The following is a 22294-nucleotide window of genomic DNA, read 5'->3' on the forward strand; positions in this document are numbered from 1 at the left end:
AGCATAGGACCTAAACTGGTCCATCCGATGTCCAACAGCTCATATCGTCCCTTTCAAACACAATTTACAGATTACACATCATGGTGGTTGCATATTAAAGTGTTCATATTGCACATGATACAAAAACGAGACATTAAATACTGCTTTGCTCTACTGGTTTTAAATAAAATGTAAAAAAAAAGTCACCTTTCAACATGGCTTTCAACCAGCACCCACATAATGTTTCATCCCTCACAGTCCTGTACAGCCCTACTGTGTTTCAAGTTTGCCCGGTAAAGGGCGTGCCTTTGGAATTCACCTCCGTTACTTCATTTATAAAAAATAATAATCATCATCATCATCACCATCATGACAAACTGGCACTGATTCAGAGTGGTACGGGAAAAGGGTGTGGGGGTGTGGCCAAAAACAGAGCTGTATACAGGTACCTCGGTGGACTGAACTTTCACATGCATGTGCTGGGGGTTATTTCCGCTCGCTGCACGTTCAGAAACGCTAGGTGCTTGGGAGAGGCAGGATGGGACGGGGTGCGGCAGCACGCCCCGGCTCCCGCCGGTCCTCTGGAATGCCCCGTCGCAGCGCCCGTCACGCCGGCTGCTGGGGGTTGACGTTCATGTGCGGCGGGTGGCCCAGGAGTCCGATGCGCTGCTTCTGCTTCCTCTGCTCAGTCATCTGGAAACATCAACAGGTTTGTGTTTTTTTTTTTTTTTTTTTTTGGCGCACCCTTTCACAGAACACACAAGCCGTTTCCTGTGACTGCGCTAACCCACGGACGGGCGCAGGCTTTCTTTCCACCAGCGCGGCGCACACACGGCCGCGCTCGCATCTTCTGATGCTCTGATGGTAACTTTCTCCTTCTGAGAAACAGAGCCGAGCCAGCCAAGCCAGAGATAAAGCGCCCTGTGCTGAAGACGGGCTCCACACGCTCAACTGTACGCAATGAAAAAAACCAAGAAAGTCAATAATATATCAGTATATCAACCTAATGACCATACTGTTTTAAGAATGAGTGGATCACCGAAATGTAGTCATTATGCAACTCGCCCTTGTAATTTCGGGTCCACATATCTGCCTGTGTTTGAGTGCTTGTATAGATAAGAAATATTTTGTGAGACAGGTGGCAATATTTTATTCTGAAAAGTTATCAGCGTGCGGTCCGATGCTCCAGAGACGGCACCACAGAGTTCCTCGGAGGCAGAGATAGTCAATTTATGTAAGTGAAATGGAGGGAAAACAGGCATAAGCAAGAGTAAAAGGTTAACAAATGGGGCGGGGTGGTCAAAATGTCCTAGTTACAGCACCCACAACGCTGCAAACAAATTTAGGAAATTACGTTCGGGATGATGTAACAGATGGGAGTACTTGCTTGTGGGAGCTGGTTGTGAAAAGATCGGCTTGCTTGTGCTCCACTTTCACAGCTCCCAGATCTGTGGCACATGCTCACAAACCCCACGGGCAGGAGTGCTCACAGCCCGGAAAATGACAGACCAAAAACCCACCCAAAATCAAGACATCCTGTGGCTGTCATCCACTGCAGGGAGGCTGGGGTAGGGGGCAGGACATTCTTACCACTATATTCTAATATTTCTAATTCTAATGTGACAAAAGTACACTATCACTCCAGTATTACAAATGGGAAGCACAGGATATCAAATAAGGAATGCATTTCTACTGTAATTTCTGTATATAGAATTGGTATCTGCAGTGATCTGCCATAGGATAGTGACCTAAATTTTAGTACTGAATTAGTTCTTGTAACTGGTTATGATGAATACATAGCAGTTGTAACAATGCAAGATTAGCATTTTAATTTGTATGAAGTTGCATCTACAAAGAAAATGCAACAAAAATCTGTGCCAGATGCAGCTAGAGATTTTTTTGGTCTGAGTCTACAATATGACAGCATACCCCTCTTTACACGGACTCTGTTCATGAACATTAACAGTAGTGATCTTGCTAAATAGTTAATGATAGCTAGTGCTTGCAGCACTTCTGAATGTGTTGTGATTTCAGTAGTGCTCTTCATTTAAATCAGTAAAATATGTCCTTGCACAAAATGATAGTTGTTCCTGCAGTTCCAATTTTGAGCTATAGCAAAAAAGCTACCACTTACTAAACACCATTACAACATACCCATGTAGTTACAAAATGTCACAAGGTAACTGGCAACTGGGCTAGCTAGCCAGCAAGTATCACAGACATTGTTTAAGCCAGATGTGTTAGCTATTAGAAATGTACAGGAAGTATGTTTACACTAAAGAAAGAACTTCCACAATTTATTATGAGTTTCAGTGGGTATTTTATTATACTGATAAGTCATGCTGCCTTACCATCAGCTCAACTGTGTTTCTGGTACCATGGCTTTAAGTGGTCCAGAGATAGTATAGATAGAAGGCATTATGGAGACATGGCACATTTACACTATATGGCCAAAAGTATGTGGACACCTTACCATCACACCTATATGAGCTTATTGGACATCTCATTCCAAAACCATGGGCATTAACATGGATTTGCCCCACCCCTTTGCAGCTATAACAGCCTCCACTCTTCTGGGAAGGCTTTCCACAAGATTTTGCAGCCAAAAGAGCATTTGTGAGGAAAGGCACTGATGTTGGACGTGAAGGCCTGGCTTGCAATCGGCGCTCTAATTCATCCCAAAGGTGTTCAGTGGGGTTGAGGTCAGGGCTCTGTGCAGGCCACTGGAGTTCCTCCATACCAAACTCGTCAAACCATGTCTTTATGGACGTTGCTTTGTGCACAGGGGCACAGTTATGCTGGAACAGGAAAGGCCTTCCCCAAACTATTGCCACAAAGTTGGAAGCATACAATTGTCTAAAATGTCTTTGTATGCTGTAGCATTAATGTTACCCTTCACTGGAACTAAGGGGCCTAGCCCAAACCCTGAAAAACAGCCCCAGACCATTATCCCTACTCCACCAAACTTTACAGTAGGCACTGTGCATTCCGGTAGGTAGCTCTCCTGGCATCCGCCAAACCAGATTCATCCATCAGACTGCCAGAGAGTGAAGTGTGATTCATCACTCCAGAGAACGCATTTCCACTGTTCCAGTGGCGGCGTGCTTTGCACCACTCCAGCTGTCACAGCTGCTCGGCAATGGAAACCCATTTCATGAAGCTCCCAACACTCAGTTCTTGTGCTGATGTTGCAGCCAGAGACAGTTTGGAACTCTGTAGTGAGTGATTCAACAGAAGATAAGGCGGTTTTTACGGGCTACGCGCTTCAGCACTCGGAGGCCCCGCTCTGTAAGTTTGCGTGGTGGTCTACCGCTTCGTGGCTGAGCTGTTGTTGCTCCTAGGCGCTTCCACTTGACAATAATAGCACTTACAGTTGACCGGGGCAGATCTAGCAGGGCAGAAATTTCGCAAACTGACTTGTGGCAAAGATGGCATCCTATGACAGTGCCACGTTTAAAGTCACTGAGCTTTCCAGTACGACCCAATCTACTTCCAAGGTTTGTCTATGGAGATTGCATGGCTATGTGCTTGATTTTATGCACCTGTTAACAATCGGCGTGGCTGAAACACCTGAACTCAATAATTAGGAGGGGTGTCCACATACTTTTGGCCATATAGTGTATACTAAAATTGTACACATACCAGTGTGGCCTCAATAAAGATACATTGCTTTAGTGTAAATATAGTGTAAAATAGATATGTGGTAGGTAGTTGTATTCCTGGGATTATACTTCATCTACCTATTTGCATTGCACTATGCATAATACGACTACAATACAATGCTCTGCAATTATAAGGGTATGCAAAAATAACTCCTACATCTACAATTCTACAACTACTAATAAAGATGCTATTTTCTCTGTGTTGCAACAATTAGAAAATGCAGTAAACATGTTAGTGATTTATGTAATAAGGCATACTATCAGAAGAACCCTAGCCCTAACTAAAACGCTTATCCAGTTTCCAATACTAACCACCATTACACTAAATCTAACACAAAATCCATCTCTACCCCTTTGTGTATTTCCAAAAGTTATATAGGAAGCTAGAAGTTAGTAGGAAGTTATAATGCTGTTACACAGAACATATTTAATTAATTCTGTATTTTTGCTGCAATACCTTTTAATAAAAACTAAAGGGCTCCTACACGACTGGGCACCTAATGATACAAATGTGACTAAAACTCCATTAGTAACTTGACTGAACAGGAAAAAAGAGGAGGATATTTGTAAAACTGTTGCAAACATGTTCCTCAGAGAATCATGTCTTCCAATCAGAGCAGTGGGTATTTTAAGGCCGGTGGTGTTTTCGGACAGGACTTTTCAACTTTCGACATGAACTTCCCTCTGTCTGTACCTCCTTAACTTCACAACACAGTTTGCTTTCGCTGCACCACAAAATCAAGATAAAAACTCGGTTCCTCGTAGACACTTCTCATTTAACCCTTGTCTTCCAACTCTCTCCCTGCTTGTGTGCAGTGTACCAGAAACAGCAAATCCTGCCTGGCGAGAGGCTTTAACTCTGTTTCGCACTTGAAATTCATTAAAGCTATTGAAATCTGAACCAAATGAGCTGTTATTTGTCCACAGCTCGAGAGAGACCACTCCTGACGGCATTCATAATGCATGGCCAGCAAAAGCGTTCCACGCACACCGGTGAGCTGAGAGCCAATTCACTTCAGGTCAACACTTTGTTGCCTTAACAAAAGTATGACACATTGTAGCCCAGACAGCAGGATCCAATGATCGTCGAAAGTCTGAGTGCCAAATGTGGAAACACAGCTGTGTCATTGGGGCTCTGTGCTGCAAGTAGTCTAGAGGAGGTCGACAGCCACTGCCCACGACTGTAAGGGTGTAAGAGCAGTTTTTCTTTTTTTCCCTCTTCCAAAAGCAATGCTCAGAGTGCCTGAGCATTGGGGTTGGCCATCCGCGGGTGGGGGGGGGTTGGAAGGGGGCTCACCTGTTCCTTGAGTTCGGTCAGCTGGCCGGAGAGGTTGGCCACCAGCTTCATGGTGGACTCCAGCTTCTCCTGCAGGTTGCGGATCTCGTTCTGCTCGCCCTCTGCATCGCTGCTGACCAGCGACATGGCCCTCATCCGAGGGAACCAGTCCAGGTTGTGTTCCTGTAGAGAACAGCGCGAGTTGTTAGACCCAAGAGATGCCATTTTTGAAGAATAATGTGATATCATGTCCACACAGATCCCAAGAGGGACACAGCCACTCTAGCCAAGTTACACAGCTTACCTAGGTTACCTCAGCAAAACACTGCATTAAAAAACAAGGGCTCTACATACATGCAACTTCAGTGTGCCATAAAATGTACAGAACAGTATAGCACTTCAATAAGGGTGCAACCATTACTTTGACATATTTTTTATATTTCAATATTGCCACATAATGTGAACAATGTTAACATATCAACTCCGTGGTCAGCTCGGAGATCTGTCTGAAGAAGTGAAGATGACGGTTTCAGACAATGACGCTTCTATTTGGTATGATTAATCTTTATCGGGCTCTTAATCGCAAAAACTGTTCCAATTAGATGCAGAGAGTAATTTCACAATCTGTTAAAAATCCACTAAAACGAAGAAAGACTTGTCCAACTTGGCAACCAAATGCCTGTGACTTGTATCATCTCAATCTTGAATGCTCCTCTTTGTTGTTTCACTAACGTGGGCATCGACATTCTCTAAAGTAATAGCATTACTCCTGGGGGGGTGGGTTGGTAAGGGGAGTTCCATCTCAAGGTCACATGAGATGCAAAACAATTTCATACACAACTCATCTCATGGTTATTAGAACATTCAAAGTGACAGGGCAGATTTATGGAACCCAGAAAGAATTCAGGTCTTGCACAGTCTGATCATATTATAAGAGGGCTCCTAGCTACTCCCCTTGTAGACAAGGGGGTTTTGCATCACTTTATCAGTTTGATCTTCCAACCCAGAAGACAGTGCGGTGTTTGGCAGAAACACAATTATCCATTCATCTGGCACGGGGCCTTGAAAATGTCTATGTACAACTGGTTCCATTATCTTGCAGGGGAGGGACAACAGATCTTTGGAACTATATGACGGCTGACATGGACCCCACTGCCTCCTGGTGCTGGGACAGAAACACTAACCATAAGGCCACCAAGACAGCCCTTTTCATAGCTGGTTAATCTTCCCTCACTGTCAGCACAAGCAGAAGTGGGATTCGATAGCACGCTCAAAGGCTGTGTAGCTGAGACATTTTATTTTTCACATCAAAATTTACTTCTTCATCACCTAATGATTGGGTCACACTAAAAAAAAAAGCAGAAAAAATATCATTAATTGATTTATACCAGCAAACATGGGAGCAGCAGAACAAAAACACAAATGTTTTGCCTGTAAGCCTTTGTCAGCGAGCAGACAAAACTTTGCTTTTAAGTGTCAGGAAATTTTTAGTTTGAGAAAAGTTGGAGTTGGTAGGAGCTATATTTCCTTCATCACACAGCTAACAGGCTAATGGTTCCTTACTGTCACAACAGTGAAAATCAGAAAACCTGCAAACAGTCCAGCACACATCCCGTCCTGAACTGTTTAAGAGACATGGCTCATAACTAGGCTTGCCAATATTTAAATTTTTGTTGTGAAACTCTGAACTGATAAAACTCCTGATGAAGAATTCATAATAAAGAATAAATAATTCATTAAAAAACAATAACAAAAAATAAAATAGACCACTAAAACAAACAACAAAAAAAATCCCAATTTAAACTTGTTGAATGATTTTCCTTGGATTTGAAGTGTGACAAAATAACCTAGTACAAGTTACCTAAGAATTATTACTAAGACACCCCAAAGTGGGTCCTTCCAATATTTGTGGGGAACAAGAGACCACAGATGAAAGGATCAATTCACAAATGTGATCTCACAATGAAGTTTTAACACTTTAATATTTTAGAACTTTTCATGTCTAAAACATCTTGGAACATCTGGACGCAACAGGAAGAGCAGGCATGAGGACTTCAGTTTCCACTGTTTTGATAACTGAATTTAAAATACTTGTGTAGTTCATTGAAGGACATTTGCTAAAGCTGAAATCTGGCTGAAGGTTATGCCTTCCTTTGCTGCCCAGGACCAGTTTTTATTTTTCCTTGGGGCCATGATGTCCCGAAGTTAATCTCGATATACACTGATAATAAATGCTGAAGGTAAACGTCAACTTTACACATTTTAACTGAAGAGAGATACAACTGATTTCCAGCCATCCTAATCAGAATAAATAAAAATTTGCTTTCTCATAGACGGAACAGACAGACTTTGATGTGTTAAGCGTCATGGCGGTTACTGAAGTGCCTTTCTGTCTGACTACTGGTCTGATACATACCTCATGTGCTGTGCGAGCCTGCCAGCCCGGACAGTGGGAGTTTGTCCACACATGCACGTGTACACGTACACGCATGCACACACACACACACACACATGCACTCAAACACATGCACACGCACACGCGCACACAAACACACATTCCGCAGGGCATCTGCAAAAACCGCAGGTGAGGAAGTGGCGAGGGCCACAGCACCAGCTCAGGCTGGGCTGGAAAAGTCCCTGCGGCGCGGAGCTGCGATCTCAGGCGTGGGGAGGGGGAGGGGGGGGGACTGACCTGAGAGCGACCGCATCAGTCAGACAAACAGGGGAAGCACGCAGACTCGCACAGTCATTCTGAGAAGAGGAGAGAAGCGTGGCGCGAGAGCCCCCGTTTCCGTGGAGCGCCGAGGCGCAGAGCCTGTGTTTACCTGCACCTCCGGCGTGTCTGCACGGCGCGCGGCCGTGCGGTCGGCTCCGCTTCGCTTCAGACCATCATTTCCCTCTAGTTCCGCGTGCGGGTGAGAAAGCACCTGTTTAAACTGCTAACGCGTACGCTAATGCTGCCGGTGCTGCTTATGCCATATCACTCCTGCCCCTGGTAAAAAAAACAGTACAGCTCCTCAGGACACCTCTCCTCACATGATGCTTTGCACGACACCAGCCCTCGCACAACATCTGGCCTCGCACGACACCCCTCCTCTCACGACACCGCTCCTGGCCTTGCACAATACTGCTCTTCACACAGCACTGCTCATCATACGATATTGTTCCTCACGCAATACTGCTCCTTGCACGATGCTCCTCATCTCACAATCCCTCTTTTAACCACTAGTGCTCCCCACTCCATATTGCTACTTCACACAATACAGCTCCAAACACCACCTTGCATGGTATGGGCCCCACAGAGTCATTAGACTTTTTAACACTTGGCACACATACATAAAAACTCATAAATGCAGGGTCATTTTAAACAGGAAAAGGTGATTAGCCAGCTCCATAATCCACTGACTGGACATATTTGATCGAGATGGCAAAGGGCCAATGATTTCATGAAGGGTACTGAATGGAAAATAGAACGTTCCGATACCACCAAAAGGAGAAAATGAATATGGTCTAAAGATCACTGATTGGTTTTTACGGTCATCATCCAGTTCAAGGCCACAAACCGTTACTCAGACTTTTGAGCTTTTACGTCAAGTCTTAAAGTGCATACTTTCCTCTAAAGCTCCTACGCCCACCAGAAGTGTTTACAACTGACAACACTACCAGTAAGTCTTTCAGACAGCTATCACCTCATCACCTTCTGCTTCAACTTTGTACCAATTCAAGAGAAATGACGGAAGTGCATCTTTCATTTTTAAAACCGCAAGGACCGACACAGAAAGACAGGATGCAGTGTGGTTTCTGCTGCTATAAACGAGACGCAGATGACACAGACCCGCCTGCCGCTCCGGCAAACTGAGCGTTCAGTCAACTAAAATATCTCAGAGCGGATGGTCATTTGAGCCACAGTGACCGAGTTTTTTTCATTCTCGTTCACCTTCAAAAGCAATCAGTGTTAACCAGGGTAGAGCAATGTTAACAGCTTCAGTGCACCACTTCGCTAAAGTCAGTTAACCTTTGACGTCAGTCACTGTCATGTGGTCTAACGCTTCCTACTCATTTCTGCTCAGGGACTATCCTGCAGGATCCACTGGCAGACTGACCAGCAAAAGCCAAACCAGAAGCGTGTTCCAGCAGGGCTTGGTGCAGGTGCTGAGACCCACATCTGAGCAGAGCAGGTGCAGAGAGAGAATAAGAGATGCGAGGGAGAGATTTTAAAGGGTTCTATCCTCAAGAAAGAGCAGGAGGGTGCAGCGCATTTTGGAGTGCTGGTGGGTGGCTGGGGGGAGCTCAATCAGGAGGATTCTCAGCAGTAGGAGCTCAGGCATGGCACACAGGCGGCGAGTGGCAGTGGGAGGATTATGTAAGTGCTCCCCGATCAGCGAGTCCCCCCTTCCCCATGCCCAGACGCGCAGTTTGCCTTGACTGACCCCATCCTTTCGGGAGGGGCCCCCGACAGACATTGCTGGGTTGCAGGCGGTCAGGCTGGCTAATCCACATGTAGGTGATATATATCCCAGGGTTCCCCTGGGGCTCTTTACACTTATGGTACGAACAGGACCACATCCAAAAGTGGCACCCAGCCCTGAAAGACCCCAGACCCCCCCTGCGGAATACGTTAGGAAAAGGAGAACATTTACAGCAGACAGACTGGTTTTCATTCTGCCTCTTTCCACTTCACCCAATGAAAAACAACTGAAAACACTGCAGTACCACTGCTGGGGACAGTCACCCAGCTATATCCACTGAAAGCCTAATGCTTCACAATAGCAGACGGCAGTAACTTGAAATGCCCAGTGCTGAATGTGTGTAATGAATGAGTGCGTAATTTGTGAGGAGGAATGCAGACCCAGACGTTACGTTTCCCACAACGTTCAGCTGTCACCACGAGGCAGTGGATCAGCTGGTCACCAGACAGGGGCAAAGGGAAGGGGGAAGTGGGGGGATGGGCCGGGGGGGATGGAGGGGTGAGCATGACTAAGAGAAGGGATTAACATTTTTAACGCCAGTCTCCACCCCCATTAGCACTAATGACAGACAACATAATATTAAAAAGGTTGCTGGGGCAGAGATCGCAGAAGGGATCTTAAACCCTCTGGAGGGGTTTAAGGCCAGCTTATAGCCAGATTTGCTTTAAAGTATTTGGTAGAAAAAAAAAAGGTCTAGAGCAGCACAGAGACTAAACCTGACATTTTTCCCTACCCATCCAACTCTGCTTACTGAGCCAATCTGGCACAATTTAAAAGACACTGAGAAGTTAGGGAATTCCTTCTCATCTCAATTCAGTATGAATGTCCACAAAAAGCACGTTCACCTGTTAACCTGTTTCTGACTGCTTCAGACCAAAAATCACTATCAGAAAGTCATGGGCATGTATACCAAGACACCGAGCGGATCGGGTACAGAAACGAAGCATTATGCCTGTGTGATGTTTCATTCTGTGCCAGTGAGGACTTGTCACATTCACAAGAAAGTGGACAGATGCAACACATGCCTAAGCAAGCATATATCACTGCTCTTCCTGTCACACTACCTAATCGTTTCTAAGAAAGAGACCAGATATGGTACAAAATGCAATCATTCACATGTCACAACACCACCCTTGGAGATCAGCAGTTCTTACCTTTTGTCTGCCCAGAAAAGGGAAGACATAATAACCAAGGCTGCATACAAAAAAGAATGTATAAGATCCATTTTTTTACTTTTTATTGAGAAAAAAAAACATCCACTTGTTGCCTAATTTTTAAATGAAGCACAACAGTTTTTATAATTTTGCTAAAATGTGTAATAAAAACCAAACAGCTATTGCCAGCATTTTTGCCATCTATAGTCATGACTGAAAATCTTGTGGGAGAAGATTTGGAACCTAATATTTTTAGAGAACAAAGCAGTAGTTGTTAGCCCACCATTCTTTGTTTGGGGCTTTGCCACATGGTGACCTAACCAAGGGAATTGTGGGTCTTAAGTGTGGCTGTTACCAGCCTTACCTTGATCATCTCAGCCACGTAGCTCTCGGGTCCCGTGTACTCGGTGGAGTCCTTCACCTTCACCAGTACGATGAAGTACAGATAGTGCCACATATTGTGCTCCTCCTTGATGTGCTCCTCAAAAGTCACCGTCTTATTGTCGAACTTGTCCCTCTCCAGCCCTGCACAGACATGACACAAGGGGAAGGGATCAAGCTTCACTCACTGCTGTGTTTATGGACCTATGGGGCTGACTTGCCATGCAATATCTTGCACGTTCAGAGTTTTACAGCTGAAGCAATTCAGGTAAAAGCGTTCAGGTGAAGTGAGTAAAGGGCCTGTAACAGCTTGGCTCCTGAAAGTTCCCATTCACGGGAATCATGGAGGCAAACTCTCAAACATACTTACCTTAAGACCCCATGGTCACTTGTTTTGAAAGCTTAAATAAAATAAATAAGCACGCTGTGGTGTTTCTTAGAAATCGTATCTAACCAGCTCATTAACAACACAGTGTTTCCCTTCATTGGCTCTGAGCTGGTTATTGAGCAGTTAGTCTTCAGGGGTTTACAGGAAAGATACCCAAGCAATACGCACATCGGAAAATGATAACGCAGAGGTGATCAAGATGGTGTGAAGACAGAACAGTAAAAACAAGACATGCAAGCAAGAGAGAGACACACAAACCGGTCTTTTGTTTCTCTCAGGGCAGCCCCACACCGGTCGAATGTCTTGCACCCCTCAGCTCACACCTCAGCCTTACGAGGCGAAGTGTCCCTCTGTTGCCACACCGTATCCACTGCTCAACCACGCGTTAGCTACGTGTTAGCCTTCACCCAACCACCACAGTGCCACACAATGTTTTACACTGACATGCAAGTGAGCACACCACTCAGAGTTTCACAAATATAGGCAAACAGCATGCGTGGAATTCATGTGTTTCACTGATGCATGAGCAGCAGTGTGAGTGTGTGTGTGCTCCTCTGGAGTCATCTGATAAGTATGGAGAGGGGGGCTGGGGGGCAGCTGAGTGACATGTCTTAAGTGAGTAAACAGAAGACCAGGCGTATCTGCCTGTGGCGCATGCTTTGGAGGGAGCTTCAGGTCAAACCCTTTTGAATTCAGACAGCGTCTGAGCAGCCGTGGGTGCCAGTCTTCTGTCAGGCTGGTGACTAAGCATTCTGGGGGGTGGGGGGGTTTGGTGGGGGGGGGGTGTGAATAAGAAAAGCAAGCCTCCGTCTGCAGCCAGGGAAGCTGTGCAGACTGCGGCAAACACCTCAGCTCGCTTGACGCTCAGGAGAGCGCTGGCGAGGGAGCAAGGAGGGGGCACGCTTGTGCGTGCTCGTTCGGCGCGACACCCGTCCGCCTCCACCCCGCCGCCCGCTGCACGCCCCCTCACCGCAGATGAAGCAGGTCGTCTTGAGGACCTCCTCCTTCTTCTGCTTCTCGCTCCTGAGGTCGGCGAAGGTGTCGATGATGACTCCGAAGATCAGGTTGAGGACGATGATGATGACCATGAAGAAGAACAGGAGGTCGTAGATCACCCGGGCAGCGAACAGAGGCTCCTACCAAGGGAGAGTCGAGTGTTACTGACGCCCTTCACTGCACACCTTACAGTCAAGTATGTTTATGCTCCTGTGTAGTGACCCCAATCCAAGTGAATAAAAAAAAAAAATTTACATGTCTTCTATGGAAGATCCATCTGTTAGTCTTTATAGCTTTTATTTAATCTTTGATTAATCAAGCAATAAATGCACAACATGAACAGTTATGGAAATGATTACTGTCCTGTAATAAATCATAAAAATTAAATCTTAATATACAAAACTACATTTTGAATTATATTCACACAGCAAATAAGTTGCTAAAAAATATACAATTAAAAAATGAAAAATGGAAAAAACTGAAACAAAGGATTAATATTAAACTGTTTTATCAATGGATTTTTTTCATCATCTACTTCAAACTTGATACCTTGCGCAGACAACATATTATTAATATTTTGAGAAGAAACAATTTATTATTATAGGTTAAAGCTAATGCCCCAGGAGAAAAGGTCTGGGAAATGTATTGCACAGATGAGATGTTAGACGTGATTGCACACTGTATTTCTTTAGTCACACTTCATCCAAATGCAAATAATTTTTTTCCAAGAATGCTATTTCTGCGCTGGAAGGTGACGGGGATGCTGTGGTGGTTTCCGAGAAAACGCTTTCACAACAAGTAGCTGAGGAAACAGGATCCCCTTCCACAAGTCGGTACAAAGAGCTGCCAAGTCACATGATCAGGGAGCAGCCCCACCTACTTGGGCTGGCGTTACCACCCCACCATCATTCTGTGGTGCTGGCAAATTCTGCCCGCACGCACTGATGAAGGATCAGTTTCAGCTCCTCCATAAGTGATTAGGCATAAGATTAGGGTGCGGTCAGCGCTGGAATGGAGAACCCCTCAAGCTCATTCTGTCCATATCCTCCCCTTTGTATTGCTGCTCTCATTGCACAGTAATGACTTACTGGAATTGTGTCTCATACCATAACTGATTTCAACAATCCTAACATTCCAAGAGCAGGAAGAGTGACACCCCACTAAGACTTCTTCTAAGTATTGTCCCTCTACTAGATGAGACAATTGTATTTAGAGTCATGATTGAGCCACTTATAGACAAAGGCAATTCATAACAATGCTGGGTGAATAGTACCCACAGTAAACCTCAGAGATGGGCTGTTGGGAATGTTCTGTCCCTATTCCTAAGCCAGACTCCCGCCCCGTGTCCATGCAAAGTGCGGCCCTGTTTACTGCCTGCGACCATATCACCGGCGGTACCTCTTTGGATGGCTTGCGCAGGACGTCCCCGACCCCTCCCCCACTCCGCAGCCCGTGGCTCAGGACCGTGACGATGCACATGAGCAGCGAGTCACAGGTGCGCTCCTTGTCCTCGGAGTCGTCCTCCGACACCTCCGTGGTGAGGGCTGGGAGGGAGAGCACACAAACCCACATAAACACGCATGACTTCTTCCACCTGCAGCGATAAACATGGCGCAGACAGAATGGCGCTAGGTACAGGTAGCTTCCCTACCAGCCCTGACACAAACCTATCAATGAAGCAGAAGCAACAATGCCAAAACCATTTAAAACATTGCAAGCCCCCCCCCCCCCCCCCCCCCACCAAAGTTTTCCTACACAGTGATCCTGAGAATGAAAGCTGACCTGAAAAACCCTTCAAGTGCATATGGTACCTGCTCCATTGCACAAAGGCCACAAGAGAAGAGGCCTAGAAAAAAATGCTGGGGGGGGACGGGGGACGGCGGATGCATGAAGTTTCAGTTCAACAGGTTAAGACACAGCAGGCAGATCTGTCTGACTGCTTGGCTGATTAACTCAAAGCGGCTTTCCTCTTAAATATGGGGAATTTCTGTAGCTTTCACATAGCCCGTTAACTGCCGTCACGCTAACCTTCCCTTTACACCCCCCTGTTAGCCCCCTCTCAGCCTATTTTTGGGGTCACTGGTCAGTGCGCATCGTCTCTGTGGGGCTGGGGAGCAGGCACATCCGGACGGTTCTCTCTCCCTCCTCATCCTACTCAGGGCAAGCCCCCTGTCTGAACCTTGCGCGTTTCAGCTCCCTGATCCTGTGACCGCTGCGCCGATGGATTTTCAGCTAAAGGAAGTCAAGGGTGCAAAAGCTAGGAGACCACGAGGGCCACGTGGGTGTCTGGCAGGAACGGATGACTCAGACAAATGGATTGCGAGGACAAAAGTTAGCGTACCATCCACGATGACCTCCGTGGAGCAGTTCTCCCCGCTGTCTGTCCGGCACACACCCGCAGACAGAAACTCGCCCGCCATGCTCGCCCCTCCCTCTGCCACAGGAAACGGAAAACACAAAAATGACCATTTACGGAGAGGACTGTTCTGAAAATGCGAATGTAGCCGACCGATCTGAGCCCCGACCTGCCGGGGAAGCCGTGAGCATGGGCCCGAGGGGAATGCTGAGGCCTGCTTTAGAGTGTGACACATGGTGATTAATGAGAGCATCACTGGCGCGCTCTCCCCCCGTGCCATCAGAGAGCTCCGACTGTGGGGTGTGTGTGTGTGTGTGTGTGTGTGTGTTGCGCAAGCGCACCAGCAGGGTGAACTCCCAGCGAGGCCCCTTACCTACGGTCGCGTTGGGTATCTTGTCCACCTCCAGGATGAAGTCGTCCTTGAAGAAGATGTACCCGACGATGGAGAAGAGATAGACCAGGATGAGCGCCAGCACCGCGGTCAGGACGATGGAGCGGCCATTGCGCGTCACACTCTTGATCACGTTCAGCAGCGTCTCTTCTCTGTAGACAAGGTCAAAAAGCTGCGCGGGAGACACGGCGAAGAGTCAGAGCCAAGACACACCGCAGACTCACAGGGGTGAAACAGCAGAGTCACAGAGCTGAGATAAATGCAATCTAACCTGGAATATAAGACCAAAATCACAGGGATAGAAAAGCATAAACTGTATGTGATTTGTTAGCAGATGAGACAGCTTGGGTGACTATTAATAAAATATCAACTTGTTTTTAAAAAATGTCATGTTCTCACTAAGCTGTTGTAAAGTGAAGCTTTGGGAGAAGAGAAATCATGAGCGAAGAAAAAAAATCACTAAAAATAGAGAGAACCTGGTTGAGTTATCCTCACACTGTGATTCTGTCATGTTTTAACCATTTTTTTAATATAGAGAGACAAAACTTCTCTCTTAGTGATTGCACAATGACTCTGTAGCTTGTTTTTGAGGCAAGAACAAAAAATAAATGTAATAAAAATAAATCTTAAATGACAGTGAATATAAATGAGACGCAGATGCTAATTATAATACATGACCATATCAGAAATTAGCTCTGGGAGGCCTTTGCATATCCCATAGATATCCCATGGTTCCCTGCTGCGCACTCACCAGCAGACTGTAGAAGAAGACATGAACAAACACACCGAGGCTACAGATGATAAGGTAGAGGAGGTGATAGAGGAACTCCATGTCCAGGATCATGGCCTTGTAGCCCCTCGTGAATGTCCCACGATTCCCAACAAAGCTCATCAGGAAGATTATCTTATTGCAGACCTATACAAGGACAATGAATGGAAAACAAGGGCTCAGCACCATAATGGCGATTTTCCCAAAAAATATGCAGCATGTTCTTTGGAAGATGTATAGGAGAGCATATACTCAGGGGTATAACCTGAAAGACCTCCAGCTACAGCTTTTGAAAATTGAAAGTTTTGTTTTCAAACCCAGCACGCGAGTGAGACTGAATTGACCCCTGTGTGGCCGGTCTCTGAGAGGGCTAGAGGTCGACGTTCTGGGAAGTGGGTGGGACTCACGTTGAAAGCCCCAAGCAGGAAGAGCGTGGGCTCCAGGCCCACAGAGAAGATGAGCCGCAGGATGGTGGAGGCGATCAGCGCCCGGATACCGTGCGGCTGGGGCAGGGCGATGACGATGGCCAGAGACACGAACATGCCCATCCACAGCAGGGCAGACAGGTGTGGCTCCAGGGTGCCTGGGAGACAGGGCGGGGCGTGGGCACGTTATCAGGCTGTCTCCTGTGCTTACAGAAACCGACTGTCCACACTGTACAATGAAATACATTATCTTCAGAATATTCACTGGAAACGTTTCACTAAGAACCAGATTACAAGGCAATATTGTGCCTGGCATGTAATGTAAATCAAGAAATCCTTCAGGAAAGTTAACATCTCATTTCCCAAAGGGCATATTACAGTGGCAAAAGTTTACCGTTTGTGTGTGTGAGATCATGATCACAACACTTATTTTCTTTCCTTCTTTTCTCAGATTTTCAAAACAATAGCTGTTCCATTTATAACACTATCTGTTCACATCCAAACACGTGAGGCTTTGTCTCCAGTACTTTTGCTTTATTTAGATGCTGTAGATGTCTCAGCTGCTTCATTTGCAAGTCCAATCCAGTGAAGTTTCAAGCACAATCTCAACATCAGTAAGCTGCAGCTAGCAAGCTAACAGAAGCTCCATAGAATCAGGAAATCACACATGATAAGGAACTGTATTGCCAACGATTATATGCAACACTATGCTAGTAACTTACCGGTATGACAAGTACTGTACAAGTAGCTAACAATAATAAAAATGTCAAGCAAGGAATGTAGGTCAGCTCATTCATAAAATTTTTAGAATTTAATTGTTGCAAAAAATATCCTTTCATGGGTCTTGCATTGAATGTCTACATTAACTGATTACCGGACAAGAGCAATTTAAGTAACATGAGTGCTAATGTGAAACTGACTGCTCATAAAAATCTTTTGTCTTACAGTTGCAGTTGGTTTTATAGGGCGAAAACAGTAGATTTCATCTCATACAGTGATAGGTAGGGTTTTGTCGCTGCTAGTTAAGTAGCCAGCAATGACAGCTGAGAATACAGAATATGAGGTCAGGAATGGAAACTGTACTACTAAAATAAAGAGCCTTGCAGGTCCACTTCACCAAACTAACACGCTCTGGCCCGTTCTATTCTGGTGAGGAGGACGGAAAGCTTTGAACTGAATACAGGGGGGTTACACAACACAGAAAGTGTGACACATTTGTGTACTGCATATTGTAGCTTTGTGAGGCTTTAGAGTAAGTCTACCTGCCGTTAACTAAATCCGCAGGTAAATCCCAGATTAATGTCAAAGGCTTGAATGTCATGGGCCACAGAGCAAAACCCTTGGTATCATGTTCGGTCGCTGCAGAAATGGGGCAGATGGTGCGGTGCTGTAACCACCAGCGTTTTCCAGGGTTATGTGGAAATTGAGTGGGGGTGAGTTTGTACATGGAGGGCATATGTGTTTTTGGGTGCAGGCATGGTGCTTTGACAAGGATCGAGGGCAGTTGGATTGGGGCAGTGTTACATGATGAGATGGGGGGAGGAGGGAGAGGGAGAGGGAGATGAGAGAGGAGAGAGGACAGAGGAGAGAGGAGAGAGGAGAGAGAGAGAGAGAGAGAGAGAGAGAGAGAGAGAGAGAGAGAGAGAGAGAGAGAGGCTGAGCCGGGTCGGTGGTATTTCAGCACCCCCCCCCCCCTTCCATGAGGAGATCACATGACAGATGCCAGTTACATAACTGCCTCGGCTAAAAATACCGGCTCTCCTGAAAGATTCATGAAAAATGGTCTGTGAAAGATCGCCAGGTCCTTGGGGCTTTAGCCCCCCCACCAGTCATCAGTCGATTGAGATGAACGGGAGCAAACACTCCAGATAGCACATCACCGGCCTCCCATTTAACCCGATATATCTCCCTGTTCCACACACTGAAGGCTGCTGCAGGAAAGACAGTCATCACCTTTGCCTCTGCTGCATTACATTGGGCGCACAGCTTGGCCAAACAAGACCAAGATGTCTGAGGGTAGCCACGCTCACCCTGAGGTGCTGCTTAGCTGTGCCCGAGTCTGCGGGGTGGGGGTGGGGGTGGGGGCCGGGGGGTGGTATGCGCGCTCAAAAAAAATTCTCTGCACTTGACGCCAGAGGGGGAGGCCGCCTGGCAGCTGTGTCAGGCGTGGGGCCCTCGCACGCGTTCCTGTACATCAACAGGCAGCACACACTGACCTACTTCCACTGCTCTTATCTCATTTCCATCCTCGCATTCCTGCCCCGTGCACCGGGGGGCTGGGGGGCTGGGGGGCGGGGGGCATAAACATGGCAGCTGAACCAGGGCTAAAGGTATGTGGGTCTCCGCTAGACGCTGCCGACAGCTCAGACGCGGGCAGGAAACTGCTGCTGTAAGGCGCACCGCCGCGTGGTTGCCGCACGTCCTCACGTACTTCTGCGGTCTGCCAGCCCCACAAGCCCCCCAGCATCCAACTGCCTGTGGAATAGCAGCCTTGACTTTCCCGACAATAATTCTTGACTACGCCCACTGGCATCCTCAATGTCCTGAAGCCCTTTTATACTTTTTGGTGCTTGACAATTTGGCAACAGCAAAGTCATGGCAGTAACGGATGACTAAGCACTGTGAGTAAACACAGGGCGTTTTCATTAATACATTTTAAATGGCATGGAACCTGTTTGGTGTCCTCCCTTGGCACAAACACACACCTTATATATGTACTCCATTCCATCTGACAAGTCGAAATCTAGACATGCACATGCACTCCACTTGAATAATAGTTATAAATTAAAAAGAAAAAAAAACACATACCCATCATAGCAAGTCAGTGCAAGCTTATATTCAGCATTATGCTTTTTTCATTCCTCACACTGACAGAGAAAGACTCCATTCATGTATATAACGTAAATAGTTTAATTTCATTTAATTCATGTAATTCAATGTCTATTCTAAGGGCAGCTACCCTGAACATTAGCGGCTAACGATGGAGACTGACCTACATTCAAGCGGTACCGTATGCAGGGCACTTCATTTTACGATACCCATACATAGATTTAATGCAGTACAATCATCCAGTATGTGCCCATTTTATCTTCCAGACTCAGACGTGACAGAGTCTGCGCTTTTTTTTTTTTAAACTGCTGCGACTGTGTCCTGAAATGAACCCTCTGGCCGCCGCAGTTAAGACTCACAGGATGTCTAAAGCTGGAATTCCAATGCACCTCTGACATTGTGCAGATGAAAGTTTCTTGCTCTGCACAAACAATGTCTTTCTCTTTTTTTCTCTCTCTCCTACACTGAGGAAGTTAGAACAAAAGGGACCGCTCTGCCTGACCCGGGGCGAGAACAATCGAAAGTTTATGTGTGTCACAATGTCGTTCTTCTCCCGGCATCTCCACGGTGGGACAAAGGGGAGCTTCATGGCCGCGCGCACATGCGCTACCCTGCAGACTGTCCCTTACAGTGAGAGACGAAGGGGGGGAAGGGGGGTGTGCAGAGACAAAGACAAAGACAGCAAGACAAAAGAGGAAGAAAAAAAAAGAAGAGCCAGACTGACAAAGGGGGGCCACGGCCACGGACGTGAGCAATGCCCGTGAGGGTGGCATGCCGGCACGCACAAGAGTGGCGTGGGTGGGAGGGTGAGTGCCATTATTATGCAGGTAAGCAAAGCAAACTGCTGCGTTTTTTTTTTTTTTTTTTGCATTTAGCGAAAGCCAGGCCTGCGTCATATCTCCTAGCAACGGCAGTAAAGCGCACTTGTCTCAAGGCCTGAAGTCAAAAGCCTGCACCAGGAAGCGGTGAGATGCCTCTTCTTGACCTGCAGCATGAAGGCCTTTTGCAAACCCAAGTGACGAAGCCACGGCCGACGCACCTCTTCGTCACGCGCAATTATGCGCGGCTTCAGGGTAAACGCGCAAAACCGAGCAGACAGAGAGGTCAGTGCTTCAGAGAGTCAAAAACAGGCTTATCTGGGGCCCCCCGCTGTGGTTGGTGACAGCTCCCCCCCTGCGCTGGGACCACGAGACGAGGCGGCCGTGGGGTCATGAGAAGGGGGGGCGCTGACCCTTGCGACTGGGACAAATCTGATTTGTTAAGTTGCATAACTGCCTCTGAAAATCTGTCTTCTACTTTCAGTAAAACGGAGGACCAAATTCTGTTAAATTGTTAAATAAAATTCAGAGGGGATCTCGCTTGAGTCCTGCTTGCAAGTTTGGCTGTGGGAATGGGACATACCGTGTAACTGCAACGAATATTCAAATCCAGAAAACTTTTTTGCTTCATGGTGCACGGAGCCCTGCCGACGGGCATCAAGCTGCACATCTTGAGGGAGGCTAACGACCGTGACGGGCCGAAGTTCGGGTTTGTCACACAGCTCGCGGGGCACCCGCGGCCGCGTCGGATCGTGACAAAGGTTGCCGGCGGCGTCGGAGCCCCGCTGGCTCGTGCCGCTGTGCCATGCGGCGAGCAGTGCTTTAATTAATCACACCTCGGAGCAGGCATTAGCGACGGCGTGACGCCTCTCCCATGCCAACCCGCCAACGCGGGAGGGACGCCCGCTGCGCTGGAAGCGGGGAGAGCAACACGCCGTCATTTCCCGCGATTAAAATAACCTCACCGCGCAGGTCGGAAGCAAAGGAGGTGCCGTCTGGCATGCGAATGCACGTCGTGTCCTTGTTGCTAAGCACAACGCAGTCCCATCCGCCAGGTTCAGCCTCGAAAGGGTTAATTACTCACATGATAATGTCATGCAACAGACGTCTAAATTACATGATGGCAAAGCTGTCTTCTATTCATGTGCAACTTTCCGAGCAGAGCATCACAGAGGCCAGTATTTTGCTGGTGTAAATCAATCTCTGTGATGTACCCTCTTGCTCTACTTATTTCTAACAGCCTGACTGAACATAGTAAGTAGTCAGGTGAGTCAGGTGAGTGAACATAGTGAATAAAAAAGGAGCAATCTTTATCACACAAAAAAATGAAAGAAAAAAATACTCATTAAGGGCCACTACAATCAAATAACTCCAGTAAGAAACAAGAAAACACTGAAGACATTTCTTTTTAAGCCCTCCTGTGTATAATAGCATGATCTGGCACTGAGACAAAGCTATGCAATCTGAAATGATTTTCGTACATTATATCGAATTTTTGTACATTATATACACATTATACAAGACAACTATGTCTTCTCCTGAGACGAAAACTGCAGCAATTTCTATTTAAAAAAATCCATTCCTTCTCCTTCATCAAGCCCTGAAAAGACTAAAGCATAAGGCTCAAGATGGCAGAACTGCCTTGACACTGCAAGTTGCAAACCGCAAACAATGTTGCAGGCGGTGCACTGACCTGCATTTCGGAGCTCTACAAAAAGGATGATGAGCAAAACAGCGCTAAACACCTCCCCCCACCCCCACGCCCTGACTCACCTCCTCGCACCCCCTCCAGCGGGTAGAAGAAGGCCACCAGCAGGTTCATGAGGACGGCCAGGTTGAAGGAGATGTTGCTCCAGAAGGACATGTTGCGGGAGCACCAGTACAGGACTGGCTGGGCTGCAGACAGGGAGAGAGCGGACAGCATTAACAGAGATCCTTCGGTCCACAAAATGCCACCCTCAAACGAGCCACTCTGAATGCACCAACTCTGAACCCTTTCCCCATAAACATGCACACAAAACATGAACCCTGTGCATTCTGAAACATTCTGAACAGAGCTTAGACTACAAACAGACTTCCCTCCAAAAAACACAGGGCCCCATTTTTATGCACTACCATTTTTCAACATCTTTTATGGCTATTAACTATATGTGAAGAGTGGGTCACACTAGGCCAAATGGAGAGGACAGACTAATGTTAGACCTTCTCACAAATGCCATCTTGTTTGTTGTTATGTCTCTTTGGATGTCACCCCTTCCTCCTTCCTGGTTGTGCTCAGTTGAGTCATGTCCCTCAATCATGCAGGAACACCGGCCAAGAGTTGACAACCTGCCCTTTTTGACTAATAGCAATGCCAGTGGTGCTGCCTGCCAACGTTTTTTCAGAAACACTTTAGTCAACA

The 22294-nt window shown here is 46.7% G+C and overlaps 1 protein-coding gene across 2 annotated transcripts in view; it reads right to left on the minus strand.

Moving 5' to 3' along the window:
- Positions 1-339: 339 nt before the first annotated feature.
- Positions 340-22294, minus strand: part of LOC118780774 (inositol 1,4,5-trisphosphate receptor type 1) — a 120547-nt gene continuing 98592 nt past the window's right edge. For both annotated transcript variants that reach the window (XM_036533457.1, XM_036533456.1), the window contains 10 exons: positions 21667-21789; positions 16229-16404; positions 15804-15968; positions 15035-15224; positions 14647-14739; positions 13704-13849; positions 12280-12445; positions 10905-11065; positions 4939-5100; positions 340-672 (listed from right to left, as the gene is read on the minus strand). In XM_036533457.1, the coding sequence (XP_036389350.1) occupies positions 586-672; positions 4939-5100; positions 10905-11065; positions 12280-12445; positions 13704-13849; positions 14647-14739; positions 15035-15224; positions 15804-15968; positions 16229-16404; positions 21667-21789 (1469 nt within the window). In that variant the 3' untranslated portion in view covers positions 340-585. The remainder of the gene's footprint in view (positions 673-4938; positions 5101-10904; positions 11066-12279; positions 12446-13703; positions 13850-14646; positions 14740-15034; positions 15225-15803; positions 15969-16228; positions 16405-21666; positions 21790-22294) is intronic.

The sequence above is a fragment of the Megalops cyprinoides genome, chromosome 7, assembly GCF_013368585.1.
Source record: "Megalops cyprinoides isolate fMegCyp1 chromosome 7, fMegCyp1.pri, whole genome shotgun sequence".
Classification (NCBI taxonomy): domain Eukaryota; kingdom Metazoa; phylum Chordata; class Actinopteri; order Elopiformes; family Megalopidae; genus Megalops; species Megalops cyprinoides.